The sequence below is a fragment of the Phocoena phocoena genome, chromosome 21, assembly GCF_963924675.1.
Source record: "Phocoena phocoena chromosome 21, mPhoPho1.1, whole genome shotgun sequence".
Taxonomy (NCBI): domain Eukaryota; kingdom Metazoa; phylum Chordata; class Mammalia; order Artiodactyla; family Phocoenidae; genus Phocoena; species Phocoena phocoena.
In genome coordinates, this window is record NC_089239.1 from 2361389 (window position 1) to 2377084 (window position 15696).

The 15696-nt window shown below is 46.7% G+C and overlaps 1 protein-coding gene across 1 annotated transcript in view; it reads right to left on the minus strand.

The window, feature by feature from the left end:
* Positions 1 to 13705: 13705 nt before the first annotated feature.
* CSGALNACT1 (chondroitin sulfate N-acetylgalactosaminyltransferase 1) overlaps positions 13706 to 15696 on the minus strand; it is an 83369-nt gene continuing 81378 nt past the window's right edge. The window contains exon 7 of the mRNA XM_065899913.1: positions 13706 to 13995. Coding sequence (XP_065755985.1) covers positions 13706 to 13995 — 290 coding nt within the window. The remainder of the gene's footprint in view (positions 13996 to 15696) is intronic.

The window sequence follows — 15696 nt, forward strand, 5'->3', positions numbered from 1 at the left end:
GTGGACACTAGGTGCTGTGGGTCGAGTCCCCCAAAGAGACATTGAAGTCCTAACCCCCTGCACCTGTGAACGTGGCCTTATTTGGAAACAGGGTCTTTGCGGATGTGATCAAATTAAGACGAGGTCAGGCCAGATTAGGGCGGGCCCCAAAACCAACAACCGGCGTCCTTATAAGGAGAGAGGGGTTGGGAAGTTGAGGTGCGCACGCAGAGGGGATGGCAGCCAGGGGACAACAGAGGCAGGGCCCCAAGTGACAAGCCGCAAGCCAGGGGACGCCGGGGGCCGGGGGGGGGGCAGCATGGAGCAGACTCCCCAGAGCCCTGGAGGGGAGCATGGCCCTGCGGACACCTCGATTCCAGACTTGTAGCCTCCAGAACTATGACAGAATAAATGTCTTTTGTCTTAAGCCACTGAGTTTATGGTAATTTGTTAAGGCAGCCCTAGGAAACTAATATAGACATTTATGTAATTGCAGACCCTGATGTGCATTGTGTACCTTTGGTTGCCATACAGCCCGCCAGCCTCCTGAGGAAGGGAAGGCGGGAGATAACTCCCCCTGGCTCTTTGGCTCTGGATGCAGATTTGCTCAGTCAGTCAGGCATCTCATGCAGTAGCTCCCGGGCCAGCCCAGCAGGGCGACGGCCTCTGGGCGGCCACCAGGATCACGCGGGAGGATGGGGCTTGCTGGTACTCCAGGCTTGGCTCCTGTGGCGGCATTCATTTAAAGGACGCATAGGGTTGTAGCAGTCTGTTCGTGAAGTTGTTGGCTGCGCAAGACACACCTGGACAGTGTAAAATGTAGCCAGAGAAGAGGGTGGGGTGCACGTATATGTGTGAGTGTGCATGGGTGTATGTGTGCTTTAATGAGAAAGTTTTTAAACTGATCATTGTCAGGTGTTTCTTGAAATGTTCCGTGTGGTTTCTGTTGTCTGAGAGACAATGATCAGTTGTCTAAGAGAACCTGTCTCTTAGCTTTCATTTCTAACAGTAGTCCGGCAGTCATGACATTATAAAATTGCAGACATACACAGGGCTGGAAGTCAGAAACTTCTGTTACCGGGCTTCCCTGGTGGCACGGTGGCTAAGAATCCACCTGCCAATGCAGGGGACACGGGTTCGAGCCCTGGTCCGGGAAGATCCCACATGCCGCGGAGCAACTAAGCCTGTGCGCCACAACTACTGAGCCCACGTGCCACAACTACTGAAGTCCGTGGGCCTAGAGCCCATGCTCCGCAACAAGAGAAGCCACCACAATGAGAAGCCCGCGCACCACAACGAAGAGTAGCCCCCTGCTCACGCGACTAGAGAAAGCCCACGTGCAGCAACGAAGACCCAACACAGCCAAAAATAAATAAAAATTTTAAAAAGAAAAGAAAAACTTGCGTTCCCATCTCTTCCCACCATTAGCTGTGTGACCTTGGATAGGTCCTTCTACCTCTCTGAACTTCAGTTTTTCACTTCTAGCTAAACAAGGTGGGATAACCAGGTAATTATTATTTTCATCCATCTCTGAAATCTTAAGGTTCTGGAATAAATAGAAAAATACCCTATAGCCACTAGTAATTATGAAGACATATAAGATTCTAGCATCACCCTCTGCCTACAGTTATTTTGGAGGAAATAAGTACAGTCCTATCCGGATATAACTACAGAGTGACACCCTACTGGAGGAAGACTTAGAAAACAGGTGACCAGACTGAATTAACCTAATATTACCAGGAGGGGCAGACTTGAGTTCTCTACTCTTTTACCTCGTTGGCTATTGATATTCAGAGGAAGAAACTGTCCAGTGTTTGCTGATATGATGGCCAAGAGTAGCACTTGATATTCCGAGGGAGAGTGGTTTACATAACTTAGAAACTGTTTACCACTAAATGGGGTTGGGGAGGCCTGAATTCTCATCCCAGCTCTGCAATTAGACTCAGTGTCCCAGGGTCTGAGCCTGGTTAAGGCTGAAGGAGAGGACGTCCAGCCTCTGGCCTGCTCTCGCCCTCCTGTGGCCTCGATAAGGCCAGCACCCAGACCTGCCTGCCGAGCTTTCCTGGTCTGGGGTGCTCCCCAGCCCCAGGCGCTGCAACCTGCCCACCTCCGTGGGACTGTGCTGAATACCGCTCCCTGACCGTGGTGACTCTTCTCTCCCCCAGGGAGATTGCGGGTCTCCTACAGTTGCCCCCAGACCCTCCGCTGCCCCTCCCCACTGCCAGAACCTCACACTCCCACCAAACCCCCATCAAGGCACGGGAGGGTGCACCAGAGAGCCACTCTGTACTCTGGCATCACCAGCAGGCTAAGCGACAAGCAGAAGTGTCAGTTGGTTCAAACCTCACACCAAGAAGAGGAAGACACAGGAACAGCCAGAGATAAAGTGAACCCAGGGCACGGGCAGATCACTTGAGATATCTCAGGGGCATTTGCACCAGAAATTGCCTCTCTGAGCTAATGCTTTGGAATTGACCATCCTTTTAGCGTAAGGTCATGGCTGATGTGGCATGAGGTCTGTTTTTAGGTTAAAAAATTAAGGTCAGGACTTCCCTGGTGGCGCAGTGGTTAAAGAATCCACCTGCCAATGCAGGGGACACAGGTTTGAGTCCTGGTCTGGGAAGATCCCACATGCGCTGGAGCAACTAAGCCCGTGCGTCACAGCTAGTGAGCCTGTGCTCTAGAGCCCACGATCCACAACTACTGAAGGCTGCGCGCCTAGAGCCCGTGCTCCACCACAAGAGAAGCCACCGCAATGAGGAGCCCACGCACAACATTGAAGAGTAGCCCCCGCTCACCGCAACTAGACCAGCGCAGCCAATAATAAATTAATTAATTAATTTTTTAAAATTATGGTCTACGTTTTTGCAATTGCCACCTCTGCAGGGCGGCTTTCTTCACGCACACACATCCAAACATTGGTTATGTCCTCACATATCTCACATATATATACCCTGGGACTCCTGCATTTGGTGCACAGAGAAGACCCAGAAGTGATTTGTGGGGGATGCTCGGATGTGTTTTCATGGGGCCTCTTTGCTTTCATTTTGTCAAGAACATGTTCCAGACTGCATTGCACAGGTTTCTGTTTTAGAACATAAGTTTTCTACATTTATATCTTTAAATAATACTTCAGTTTGAATTATGTGTTCCCGTCCTCCGGAGTAACTATTTTTGACTTAAAAAAATACACAACGTGAGAGTTGTGAGTTAAGTTTTATTTGGGGCAAAATAAGGACTGCAGCCCAGGACACGGCTTTTCAGATAACTCTGAGAAACTGCTTCAAGGAGGCGAGGGGGGAGCCAGGACACATAGGGGTTTTGCAACGAAGGGCAGGTAGTCGGGAACGTCAAAGGATTATTGTTAATTAAAGAAAACCAGATATCTCAAGTTAAAGAATTTAGCGCTTTTCTATGTATGGGAAGATGCAAGAGTCTGGGCTCACTGAAATCATTCCTTTGATATGCACTTGAACTATCTGGGGCCAGTATCCTTTGTTTTCACATCCTGAGTTTCCTCAGGGCTCACCGCAAGGAGTGGCTGCGGTCTGTTGGCTGCTAGATGGCAGGTATTCTTTTCAGCGCTGAGTTTCCTCAGGGCTCACCGGCTCTCGTTGCAGGGCTTGCAATCATCGGTGACTGTGACATCCTTTGCTTACTGATACGGCAGGAAATATTCCGTTCATAAATATTCCATTTATCACTATACATCTTACTTAGATTTCCCTCCTTTGCCTTCCATTGTTGTAATCTCCTCATTATTATTTTCCTCTCTCCATCCTCTTCCTTGTATTTTAGGAGAACTGCTCACTCTTTCTTTTCCACTCACAGGTTACATTCTCTGCAGTGTTAATTTTGCCCATACAGCCTGCAGTGTGGACATTAATAATTCTGTTTCCAGAAGTACTGGCTCTGCCTCTTTACCTTCCTGTTCAGGGAATCTGTAGATGTCCTACTACTGCCCCAGACTGAAAGCCACCAGGAGGCATAAAAGATCTTTTTATTGTGTGGTAAAAATGCATTATTTGGTAATGAGGTAGCTTGGTATAGTAGAGGGAAAGCCCAGCAGGTTTGGGTTTGGATCCTGTCTACTTCATTAACCAGCTGTGTGGAATCTTAAAAGAAAAAAAAAAGCTAAGCTGTATGAGCTTCAGCTTCATCGCTGAAACAGGAGTTCTAAAGTCACCCTTGGGTTCTGAGGTTTAGAAAAGAAATTTGTAAAGTGCCTGGAACATACAAAATTCTCCACAAATAGCAGTTATTCCTGTGAGTCCTGAGCCCAGGATCCATCTCCCCCTTTAACAGCTCAGCTCATATAACCAATGGGCCGTGTATCCTAATGGCCCCTTTGCTAGAGTTTCTGGGATGAATTTAGGGGGAAAGGGAAACTTTTATAGAGTAAGGGACCTAATGATGAATCACACAGTATATCAGCCAGTCGCCTTGCAGAGAAATGGCTCACTTAGTTTGGATTTGAAATGGTATGGAAAGGGCGTTCTCTAACGTCTGATTTTGACATCACCCAAGTTAGCAGTCACCTGTCTTCACCCCAAAGCTGCCCATTGACAACAGATTCAGCTGCCTTGGCATTCCTGGTCACAAATCCGCAAGTATTTGCCTCTCTTTTTGACCAGAAGACTCATTACAAACCCAGATCGCTTGGGAGTTAACTCTGCCTTGCCTGCGAAGAGGTCAGGCAGCGCTGGTGCTAAGCCAGATGGCCAGGGAGGGGGCAAGGCCCAACACCCTTGTCAGTCTAAATCAGCTTTTACTTTTCTTCCACTGAAAGGATGTTCCTTCATGAGTCTTCCCACCACCTGAGTCCAGACATGGTACCCATCCATCGCACTGGGCCTCAACACCCCACAACACAGCGAGCGCCTCACCTTTGGAAGGTGCTCTTGATGGTGTGGCCGAGCTCTGGAGAAGGCTTCTTAACCAGGCCACTCCCTACATTCCTGGCAGCCCACACACTGTGGGTGTGAGCTTTTTTCTCTTTTATCTATTCTGTTTGTCCTGACTGGGGTAAAGTATAGGCATATGCAGGCTCTAACGCTTGCTTTTGTTTAATTTTTTTATACCCACCCCCCAAAAAAAACTAAAACAGTTCATCCATTTATCCTCCCCTCCACCCCCTGCCACATGCAACCACCAATCTTTTCTTCATATCTATGAGCTTGGGTTGTTGTTTGGTTCTTTTTTTCAGATTCCACATATAAGTGAGATCATATGGTATTTGTCTTTCTCTGACTTATTTCACTTAGCATAATGCCCTCAAGGTCCATTCATGTTGCAAATGGCAAAATTTCATTCTTTTTCATGGCTGAATAATGTTCCACTGTGTATATTTACCACATCTTCTTTATCCATCAGTGGACACTTAGGTTGTTTCCTTATCTTGGCTATTGTAAATAATGCTGTGATGAATGTGTGGGTACATATATCTTTTCAATTTTGTGTTTTCATTTTCTTCAGATAAATACCCAGAAGTAGAACTACTGGATCATGTAGTAGTTCTATTTTTTATTTTTTGAGGAACCTCCGTACTGTTTTCCACCAATTTACATTCCCACCAACAGTGCACAAGGATTCCCTTTTCTCCACATCCTTGCCAACACTTACTATTTCTACACTTTTTTATAATAGCCATTCTAACAGGTGGTATCTCATTGTGGCTTTGATTTGCATTTCTCTGATAATTAATTATGTTAAGTACTTTTTCATATGCCTGTTGGCCATTTGTAAACCTTCTTTGGAAAAATACCTATTCGGATCTACCTCCTATTTAAAAATCAGATTTTTTTGTTTTTTTTATTGAGTTGTAGGAATTCTTTACATATTTTGGTATTAGCCCCTTATCAGAATATATGACTTGTTGGGCTTCCCTGGTGGTGCAGTGGTTGAGAGTCCGCCTGCCGATGCAGGGGACACGGGTTCGTGCCCCAGTCCGGGAAGATCCCACATGCCGAGGAGCGGCTGGGCCCATGAGCCATGGCCGCTGAGCCTGCGGGTCCGGAGCCTGTGCTTCTCAATGGGAGAGGCCACAACAGTGAGAGGCCCGCGTACCACACACAAAAAATAATATATATATATATATATATATATATATATATATATATATATATATATATGACTTGCAATTATTTCCTCCCATTCAGTAGGTTGCTTTTTCATTTTGTTTATGGTTTTCTTTGCTGTGCAAAAGCTTTTTAGTTGGATGTACTCCCACTTGTTCCTTTTTGCTTTTGTTGCTTTTGCTTTTGCTGTCAGAATTAAAAAATCATTGCCAAGACCAATGTCAAGAAGCTTACAACCTGTGTTTTCTTGTAGGAGTTTTATGGTTTCAGGCCTTAAGTTCAAGTCTTTTATCCATTTTGAGTTAATTTTTGTGTACAGTGCTGGGGAGTAATCCAGTTTAATTCTTTTGCACGTGGCTGGCCAATTTTCGCAAGTTCATTTATTAGAGTCTATTCTTTCCCCATTGTATATTCATGATTCTGTTGTTGTAAATCAATTGACCATATATGCATAGGTTTATTTCTGGGCTTTCTATTCTGTTCCATTGATCTAAGTTTCTGTTTTTATGCCAATACCATACTAATTTAGCTTTGTAATGCAGCTTGAAATCAGGGAGCATGATGCCTCCAGCTTTGTTCCTCTTTTTCCAGATTGCTTTGGCTATTTGGGGTCTTTTATGGGTCTATAAAAATGTTTGGAGTGTTTGTTCTATTTCTTTGAAAAATACCACTGGGATTTTGATAGCGATTGAATTGAATCTGTAGATTGCTTTGGGTAGTATGGACATTTTAACAACAGTACTTCTTCAATCCATGAGCACAGAATATATTTCCATTTATTTATGTCTTCTTCAATTTCTTTCATTAATGTCTTATAGTTTTCAATATACAGGTGTTTCACCCCCATGGTTAAATTTATTTCTAAGTGTTTTACTCTTTTAGATGCAATTGTAAATGGGATTGTTTTCTTAAATTCTCTGATAGTTTGTTATTAGTGTATAAAACGCAACTGATTTCTCTATGTTAATTTTGTATCCTGCAACTTTACGAAATTCATTCATTAGTTCTAACAGTTTTTTTGGTGGAATATCCAGGGTTTATATATAGTACCATGTCATCCGAAAAGAATGACAGTTTTACTTCTTCCTTTCCAATCTGGGTGCCTTTTGTTTCTTTTCCTTGCCTTACTGCTTTAAGAATTCCAGTACTATGCTGTATAAGAGTGGCAGAAGTGGGCATCCTTGTCTTTTTCCTAATCTTAGTGGAAATGCTTTCAACTTTTCATCATTGAGTATGATGTTAACTGTGGGCTTGTCATATATGGCCTTTATTATGTTGAGGTACATTCCCTCTATATCCACTTTGCTGAGAGTTTTTAATCATAAACGGATGTTGAATTTTGTCAAATGTTTTTTCTGCATCTATTGAAATGATTATATGATTTTTATCCTTCATTTTGTTAATATGGTGCATCACTTTGAATGATTTGCAGGTATTGAACCAGCCCTGCATCCCTGGAATAAATTCCATTTGGTCACAGTTGTGTGATCCTTTTAATGTACCGCTGATTTTGATTTACTAATATTTGGTTGAGGATTTTTGCATCTATGTTCATCAGGCATATTGGCTTGTAATTTTCTTTTCTTTCTTTTTTTTTTTTGTGACATCTTTGTCCCGTTTTGGTATCAGGGTTATGCTGGCCTTGTAAAATGTGTTTGGAAGAGCTCCCCTCTCTTCTATATTTTGAACGAGTTTGAGAAGGATTGGTATTCATTCTTCTTTGAATGTTTGGTAGAATTCACCAGTGAATCCATCTGGTCCTGGACTTTTGTTTGTTGGGAGGTTTTTGATTACTGATTCAATCTCTTTGTTAATCATTCTGTTCAAATGTTCTGTTTCATCATGAATCAGTTTTGGTAGGTTATATGTTTTAGGAATTTATCCATTTCTTCTAGATTGTGCAGTTTGTTGGCACATAATCGTTCACAGTAGTCTCTTGTGATCCTTTGTATTTTTGATGTATCAGTTGTAATTTCTCTTTCATTTCTGATTTTATCTGAGTCCTCTCTTTTTCCTGGTGAGGCTAGCTACTGGTTGGTCTATTTTGTTTATCTTTTCCATAAATCAGCTCTTAATGTGATTGATCTTTTCTATTATCTTTTTTGTCTCAATTTTATTTGCTTCCATTCTGATCCTTGTCATTTCCTTCCTTCTACTAACCTTAAACTTCATTCTTTTTCTAGTCCCTTGAGGTGTAAAGTTAGGTTTTATATTTGAGGCTTTTCTTGAGGTGGGCATTTATCGCTTTGAACTTCCTTCTTTGAACTGCCTTTGCTGCATCCCATAAATTTTAGTATATTATGTCTCCGTTTTCGTCTCAAGGTATTTTTAAAATTTCTCCTTTGGCCCATTGGTTATTCAGTAGTATGTTGCTTAATCTCCACATATTTGTGATTTTCTGGTTTTCTTCATGTAATTAATTTCCGGTTTCATACTTTCATGGCCAGAAAAGATCTTCGCTATGATCTCAATCCTCTTAAATTTATCAAGACACGTTTGTGGGGTCTGTCTTTAATTTTCATTTATTTTTCTTACCCTTTTCAAATGAGGTTTGACATTCCAGCCAAAGAGGTGATGTTAACTGTTGTAGATTTGTAAACACTGGAGTTGGAGGTGGTTTTGGTGGTGGGGTTACAAGCTGGGGGATCGATGACTGAGGTAGGGAGTTGCCAGTGGTGCCGTACTCACCTTGATTCAGGCTAACATGTCTGACCCTCAAGTAGATGAAGAATAAGTGCAGTTCACCCAGCGTCCCCACTTGCACCCTGGGTACTGCCTGTGTGTAGAAGGCAGGCCGTCTGCACAGCCAGCCACCGGGTAAGTCTTGAGCAGAGGCCATGAGTGTGGCCTGGCCCTCTCTGAACTCTGTGTGAGGATGGAGGGTAGACAGCCTGAGGCAGCACAGTGGCACTTCGTCTCCCCACCCCTGGAAGAGTGGACAAGGCAGACACAGCCAAGGGGCACTGGGCTGGCTACTCCAGAGGGTGTGTCAGAGGATCAGTGATGCAGAGATGTTTGAAGGGCACCTCTACTGACTGAAGAGAACATTTTTTCTCTATGTTGAAAAAAAACACCACCCAAATCCCCCAACCAACTGGCACAGGCCCCATAGTTTTTGGCAGCATCAACAGCAAAGCCCTGAGTCCTGCCAAGAGAAACAGCTTTGAACTCAGATATAAAGCGCATCAGAATAGGGGTCACACAAAGCTGCCAGCTATCTGATGGGTGTTGGGAGTAAAACACACCCACCCTTCCAAGGGCCCACCCAAGGGCATTCTCTCTGATCAGCAATCCTCAGAAACAGTGTCAGATCCTTTCCAAAAGCAAGAATTCCCACCTGCCCTCCCCTCCAACCCAAGGTAGACTTTACATCTAACACCTTGGGATCCTGCTTGGAGAGCTGGCTTCTGAGGCCTCCAACCTGCCAGTGATGACCCAGAGCTGGAGGGGCAGTGGGAACCCGAGGCACAAGAGGACAGGTGCTGGACTCCACCTAGGCCAAAGCTCCTGCCCTTGCCCTGAGACCATCAAGCCCTCTGGAGCTGGTCCTGGGAGGGAACATGATGCCAATTTCTGGCCAGGCCTCTGGGCAAGTTCCTGACCATTTCTGGGCCTTGGTTTTCTGCACCTGGAAAACGGAAGTAATGACATTAGCTGCCTTAGAAGGTTGGCGTTCTGTATATAAGGTGCCTGGCTATGGTTTTTACTTCAAAAACCTCTAATGTCTCTCAACTGCCTAGGGGGTCACCAACTCCAAATCACTGAGCACAGAATTTAAGGGAGGAACTATTCATTATATTTTACACTCCTACTAGCACTTCTGTGGATAGACTGAAATTGTTTTCGGAATGACAGAAATAAATGACAGTGGTGCACGCGTGATGGGTTCATGATCTCTACTGTGTGACCCACTGTCTGATTATACCCAAGAGGTGCGGGGTGCACTGGGAAGTACAGCAGACACAGTCGTGAATGCAAAATTGGTATCAGATAATAACAAATGTATGTGGATACCTGCTACGTGCATTACGTGTCCTAATTCCATGGTCAGTCGTATGATATAAATGTGATTGCATTCATGAACCTGAACGAGGAAACGGGTGGAGATGAGTGTCAGGTTTAAGATCATATGGGCTGGAAGTGAAAGAACTGCATGTGAACCCAGGCATGTGGCTGGGGAAACCCTGATACTAATTCCCACGCTGAACTGAAACTGCAAATATGATGCATCCTACGTAAGAGACTTGCACAAAAGCAGCCCCCGTGGATGCCAGCAGAGGACTGTCCCCCTGCCGGGGCTGACTGCAAGCTGCCAACGTGTCTTTAGGTTACAAGTGCGGAGCGGGAGGGAGTGCCAGCAACTGGCTCTCACGAGGCTGGTTGGTGCACGGCTGCTGGACGGAACCCCAGGTTCTACTAGGGACCCTGCTCCAGCGGGGTGACTGGGGCCAGTTCCTGGGCAATTTACATACAGTCACAAGAGTGGAGGATGCAGAGCTGGAAGGGACCTCAGACAAGCCCCAGCCTCAGTGCTTCCCTGGTAGCATCCTTCCTCCTTTAGAAGATGTCATTCATCACTGCCATCCTTTGCTGTCTAAGTTTTAAATGTCAAGTCCCTGATTATAATGCTCCAGTGGGGCATCACCAACCCTTCTGTTATAAATAAGTATCTTGGGCAGGGAACGGGACAGGTCCTGCTAGGGAATGAATGTTTGTGCCCCCATAAGATTCTTAAGTTGAAGCCTAATGAGATGGTATTTGGAGGTGGGGCCTTTGAGAGGTACTAGGTCATGAGGGTGGAGGCCCCATGGCGGGGTTAGTGTCCTTTTAAGAATACGAAGGAAAGCTAGCCTTCTGTCTGCTCTCAGCCATGTGAGGACAACAGCAAGAGGGGGTCCTCACCAGACACCTGATCTGCGGTGCTTTGACCTTGGACTTTTCAGCCTCCAGAACCTGGGAAAATCAGCGTCGGTTGATGAAGCTGCCCTGTGGTATGTGTTACAGACCAAGCTGAGACAGACCCCTCCTGCATGTGCTCTGCGAGGGCTCCTGCCTCTTGATAAAACCGCTTACCTACCTAAGCTTTGAAAAGAGGGATAGTTTAACACTATGCCGTTGTCTCTTCAGCCACCCTCAGCATCCTTTAAAATCCCATTTTTAGGGCTTCCCTGGTGGCACGGTGGTTGAGAGTCCGCCTGCCGATGCAGGGGACACGGGTTCGTGCCCCGGTCCGGGAAGATCCCACGTGCCGCAGAGCGGCTGGGCCCATGAGCCACGGCTGCTGAGCCTGCGCGTCCGGAACCTGTGCTCCGCAACGGGAGAGGCCACAACAGTGAGAGGCCCGCGTACCGAAAAAAAAAAAAAAAAAAAAAAAAGCCCATTTTTAACCTCTGCCTGAGGCACCCATGATATCCAATTTAAACCCGCACAAATGGTTGGTCCCCGCACAGTGCGTCCTGGAGCCCCCATCCCGGGACCCCGAGACCTCATTCCACAATCAGACATTCGCTCCCGCTGCGGGCCTTTCTGGGACAGCAACCTCCCGACCCAGGGGAAGACAGCAGGAGTGGACAAGGTCGGCCCCACCAAGCCCAGGACCCAGTGGAGAGACAGACAGGTGCCCGGAGCCTCCTCTCCCAGCTCCGGAAGTACGAAACGCACGTACAACCAAAAGGGCTCCTGGAAACCATTCCTCAACGTTTCCTAATCAAAAAGACGAGCGGACTGTATTAACTGCCAGGTTCTTCATTACAGTTCTCTCCTCTCTCTAGACCAGTTCCCCCCAGGGGACACCTGGCGGTGACAGGAGCCAGTTTAGGTGTCCCCCTGGGTGAGAGGTGCTCCTGGCTTCGAGGGCGGGGGAGACCAGGGATGCTGGGGGCACAGGACAGCCCCCGGCAGGGAGTGATCTAGCCTGAAACGCTATAGGGCCACAGCCAGGGAACCCTGGTCTACACACACAGAAAACCGTTCTCCAAAAACTAAAGATGTGGTGTTCTTAATCCAAGAAGAAGTCGTACCCACAAATCACATTTTATTAGCTGTCCAATGCCACCTTCCATTCATGTCCTGGGTTTTAATGAAATTTTATGGACTACCAGTACAAATCAATACAAAGCATTTTTTTTTTTTTAACACACCAACAGCTTGAATGTTCCTGAAGCTTTTAAACAATGAGTTGACTGTGGGCAAACAGAAGGCAAGGACCCAGAGAGATAATTAGCTCATGCATCTGGTGCTGGCTAATAATTTTCACATGAATGTAGAAACCACTCAATGTTAACTGCATTTATTTTGTTTTTAAATAGTTGGAAACTATAATAAAAGGCAATTTTCAGAAGCATCTTGGTTGACTGGGTAGAACAGCTTAATTTAAAAAATAATTAGTTACTGCCCCTTGGCTGGGGTGGGTGAACACACAGCACAGTCCTCCGTCCCGCTGGATGCCGGCAGATGGAGTGACCTTTCACAGAAGACATTTTCCTGCGTTTCTTCTCGTGGAAGCCAGAAGCCAGGAACATCACCCTGCTTGGAAAAGAGAATGTTTGGTTCACACAGTCAGCTTTGGTTTATTTAAACAGGTAAGAAAGTGGTCCCCAGTTCCCCTGAGGAGAAAATGTGTCTTCTGACTTCTATCACCAGTCTGAATGTTTCCTTTTCTGTTAAGGTAAAAAGTACATTTTCCTTTCCCTCTAGTGTTCAGTTGCTCCTCTCCGGAAATACTCTTCAGATAAAGTATCCGTGTGTCTCGTTCGGTCAGCAGTCCCAGGCCACGCCTTCCCCACGGTGACCGTCTGCCGTCCAGTGCCCTCAGGGCACTGCCACGTCCTCGGATGTGGGTGACAATCCGATGCTCTGAACTGAAAGTTCTCACGATGCAGCTAAAGGTATCTTCTCAAAAAAATGTAAAAATGTAGCTACTTATGCTCTCTTAGTAAGGCTTGCGAACTGGTAATTAAATAAGCAGAATATAACTCATAAGCCAAAAAAGTGCATTTTAAATAAAATTAACAGATTGTTAAAACTACAACCAAAAATATGGATGAGCAGGTTATGTTTGGTTAATCTTGGGCAGAGATGATACAATAGCTATGGGTTCTTTTTCGTTTTTAGTCCATTTGGTTTTGCTTGATATAGTCACAAAGATCACGATGAGCGTATCTTTGAATTTCACACGGTCTCTCCTCACCGGCCTCCCGACATTTCAGCATCCCAGACACTACAGCCCCACTGATAATCACTCAGATGGGGAGGGATGTGCTGGCCTTCCATTCTAATGAACTTTTTACAAAACTGGTCTTTGTTCATGAATATTTCAGTAAGCATAGAAAACAAACAGCTCTTGCTTTGCTGTAAACACACCATTAGGCTCACAATCTCACCATCAGGCCGCCTTTGTCAGACACCGGACGGGTGCGTTTGGGCTGTTTTTGCAAGCCAGGTTGAGGGGTTTCAGCTCCTGTTGCAGAAGCTAAACAGGCAGAGGGAAATAGGAGGCTCTCCCCTCGCCTGCTTTACTCATCAAATTCTTTTCATCAGTCAAATTCTTTTCTTGCTCTTCAGGGCAATCTTTTCCTTGTTGCAGCCATCCATTTGGTAATTGCAAAAGGAAAAAACTAAACCGTTTCCCCACATGGGCCCCTGGGAGCTCATGTTTTCTGGCTCCTTGTCTCCCGTTCCTGTTTGCGGAGGTGGGCCTCGATCTCGTGCCTGAAGACCAGCATCCCCAGCTGCCCGTGGGACGCCTCGTTCATGGCCTTGGACTGCATGCACATCTTGTACTGCTCAGGTGTCAGCTCGTCTACGCAGCGCTTCTCATGCCAGCGGTGGAAGAGGCCCCGCACAGGCGTCCGCACCACGATGAGGTTGCTGTGCAGGTACTTGCGGTAAAGGTGCACGTCCTCGCCACCCCAGCCTTTGATGTCCAGGTCGAACCCACCTGTGGGAGAGAACACACTGCTGAACACACTGCCGGGGGCCCCTGATCCGCACCAGAACAGGACGCTGCGTGGAGAGTAGGAGCATCTCGGGGAGGTCTCCCCGCCCCGCCAAGTGACGAGCATCCACTGGGGTCAGAGGGCTCAGACAGGGGGCCCCAGCAGCGTGGCGGGCCGCAATTATAACAGCTCTGGGGTCAGCGATACCCCAGCCTTCGACCGAGGGCTGCCGCAGCGTCCCAACGTCCCAACCAAAACCTCTGAACGAAACCTCGTGGGATCCTTTGAACGTGGCCTCTTCCTGCAGACCAGGGCCCTGCAGTGTGAAAAATTCACATCCCACTAAAGCACTGTTCCTCCTATCGACTAGAGGGGTCCCCGAAGCTGTGTGTCCTCCACAGGCTGGTGAAAGGAGTCATTTTAGAGGGACTGGCCTCACAGTTCTGAAGTTTGACTCACAGAATCTCGTTTCACATTCTAGTGACTCCTTCACACAGTGAGGAAGGGTCACCTTTGAAAACTGAGACGGCCTCACATCTTCTCTTCACTTCAAGCCACGGCGTCCCAGACAGAACCAAGAAGCACTGGCCTTGCTGTCGTCACTGTTCCTTTCTCACTGAGGAGATTTCTTGGACCTTTTGTGGAGAAGTGACTCTGTCTTTGTCGTGCAGCCCCTGATTCCCTGCAGTCCCCAGGCCACGCTGCTCCGATGCAGACCTCCACTGGAGGGGGAAGTGGGGAACCCAGCCTGCACCCCTGGCGGTGAACACGGGTGCCGTGTGGCCCCCAGACGTGGGACAGGAAGATCCTGAGTCACGGCCTGAATTCGAGTCTTGGTTATCATACCGGCGGCCACTTTCCCTCTCTTAAGTTTAGTTTCTTTACCCTGAAATGCAGCAGGTGCCATAACCAGATGAGGCAGTAGGGTAAGGGGCAGTGCTTGGTTGGCTGTGATGGATTTCTCATCACCGGTATCATTACTACTTATTAAATAGAAGGTGTACAAGTGAGACACCTGCAAATATGCACAGGATGGCAAAGAGCAACGGGGGTCCAGATGTGACCCAGAGGCTCTGAGCACGAGCCCCCTTCCCGCCTGCCACCCCCATGGTTGTGACAGTTATGCTCTATCGTTAGGAAAATCCAGTGTGTTATAACCCCAAAACTGATAAACGTACATCATCTCAAAATCACCGTCGCTTGTACACCGTTGAGTGAGGAAACAAGAGCTTCTCAAAATGGAAATTTCCTTCAGAACATTTAAAAAATATGTCACTTTTGGAAATTAGATTTGCACATAATCATTTAGGACGACTTCTTAAAGAAATCAAGGAGCACCCGCGGTGAGTTGCTGGAAACCTGAGCAAACCCACCACTCAGAGACCCATGTCCCCCACGTCCTGCTGCTTCTAACAGGACTTGACTTCAAGACGTTTGGGTTTTTTTAATCTTTCTAACTTGGTGGTCTCTTCAAGGGTCCTGTAGTCCCTAATGTCCACCACACTTCTGAGCAAAAGAAACTGGCCTCCTCAGACCGACTCACTGACCCTACAGAGAGAAGCCCTAAGCCTTGGGCAGGAGGGGATGGGGCCAGGAGAGAGCAAGACAGGGGGCTGAGGGGCCCCAGGGGGACGCAGGGGTGGCAATCTCCACGTGAGGGTGTGCCTCTAGCTCCACCCAGCTCAGGGTCCACCCGAGCCTCT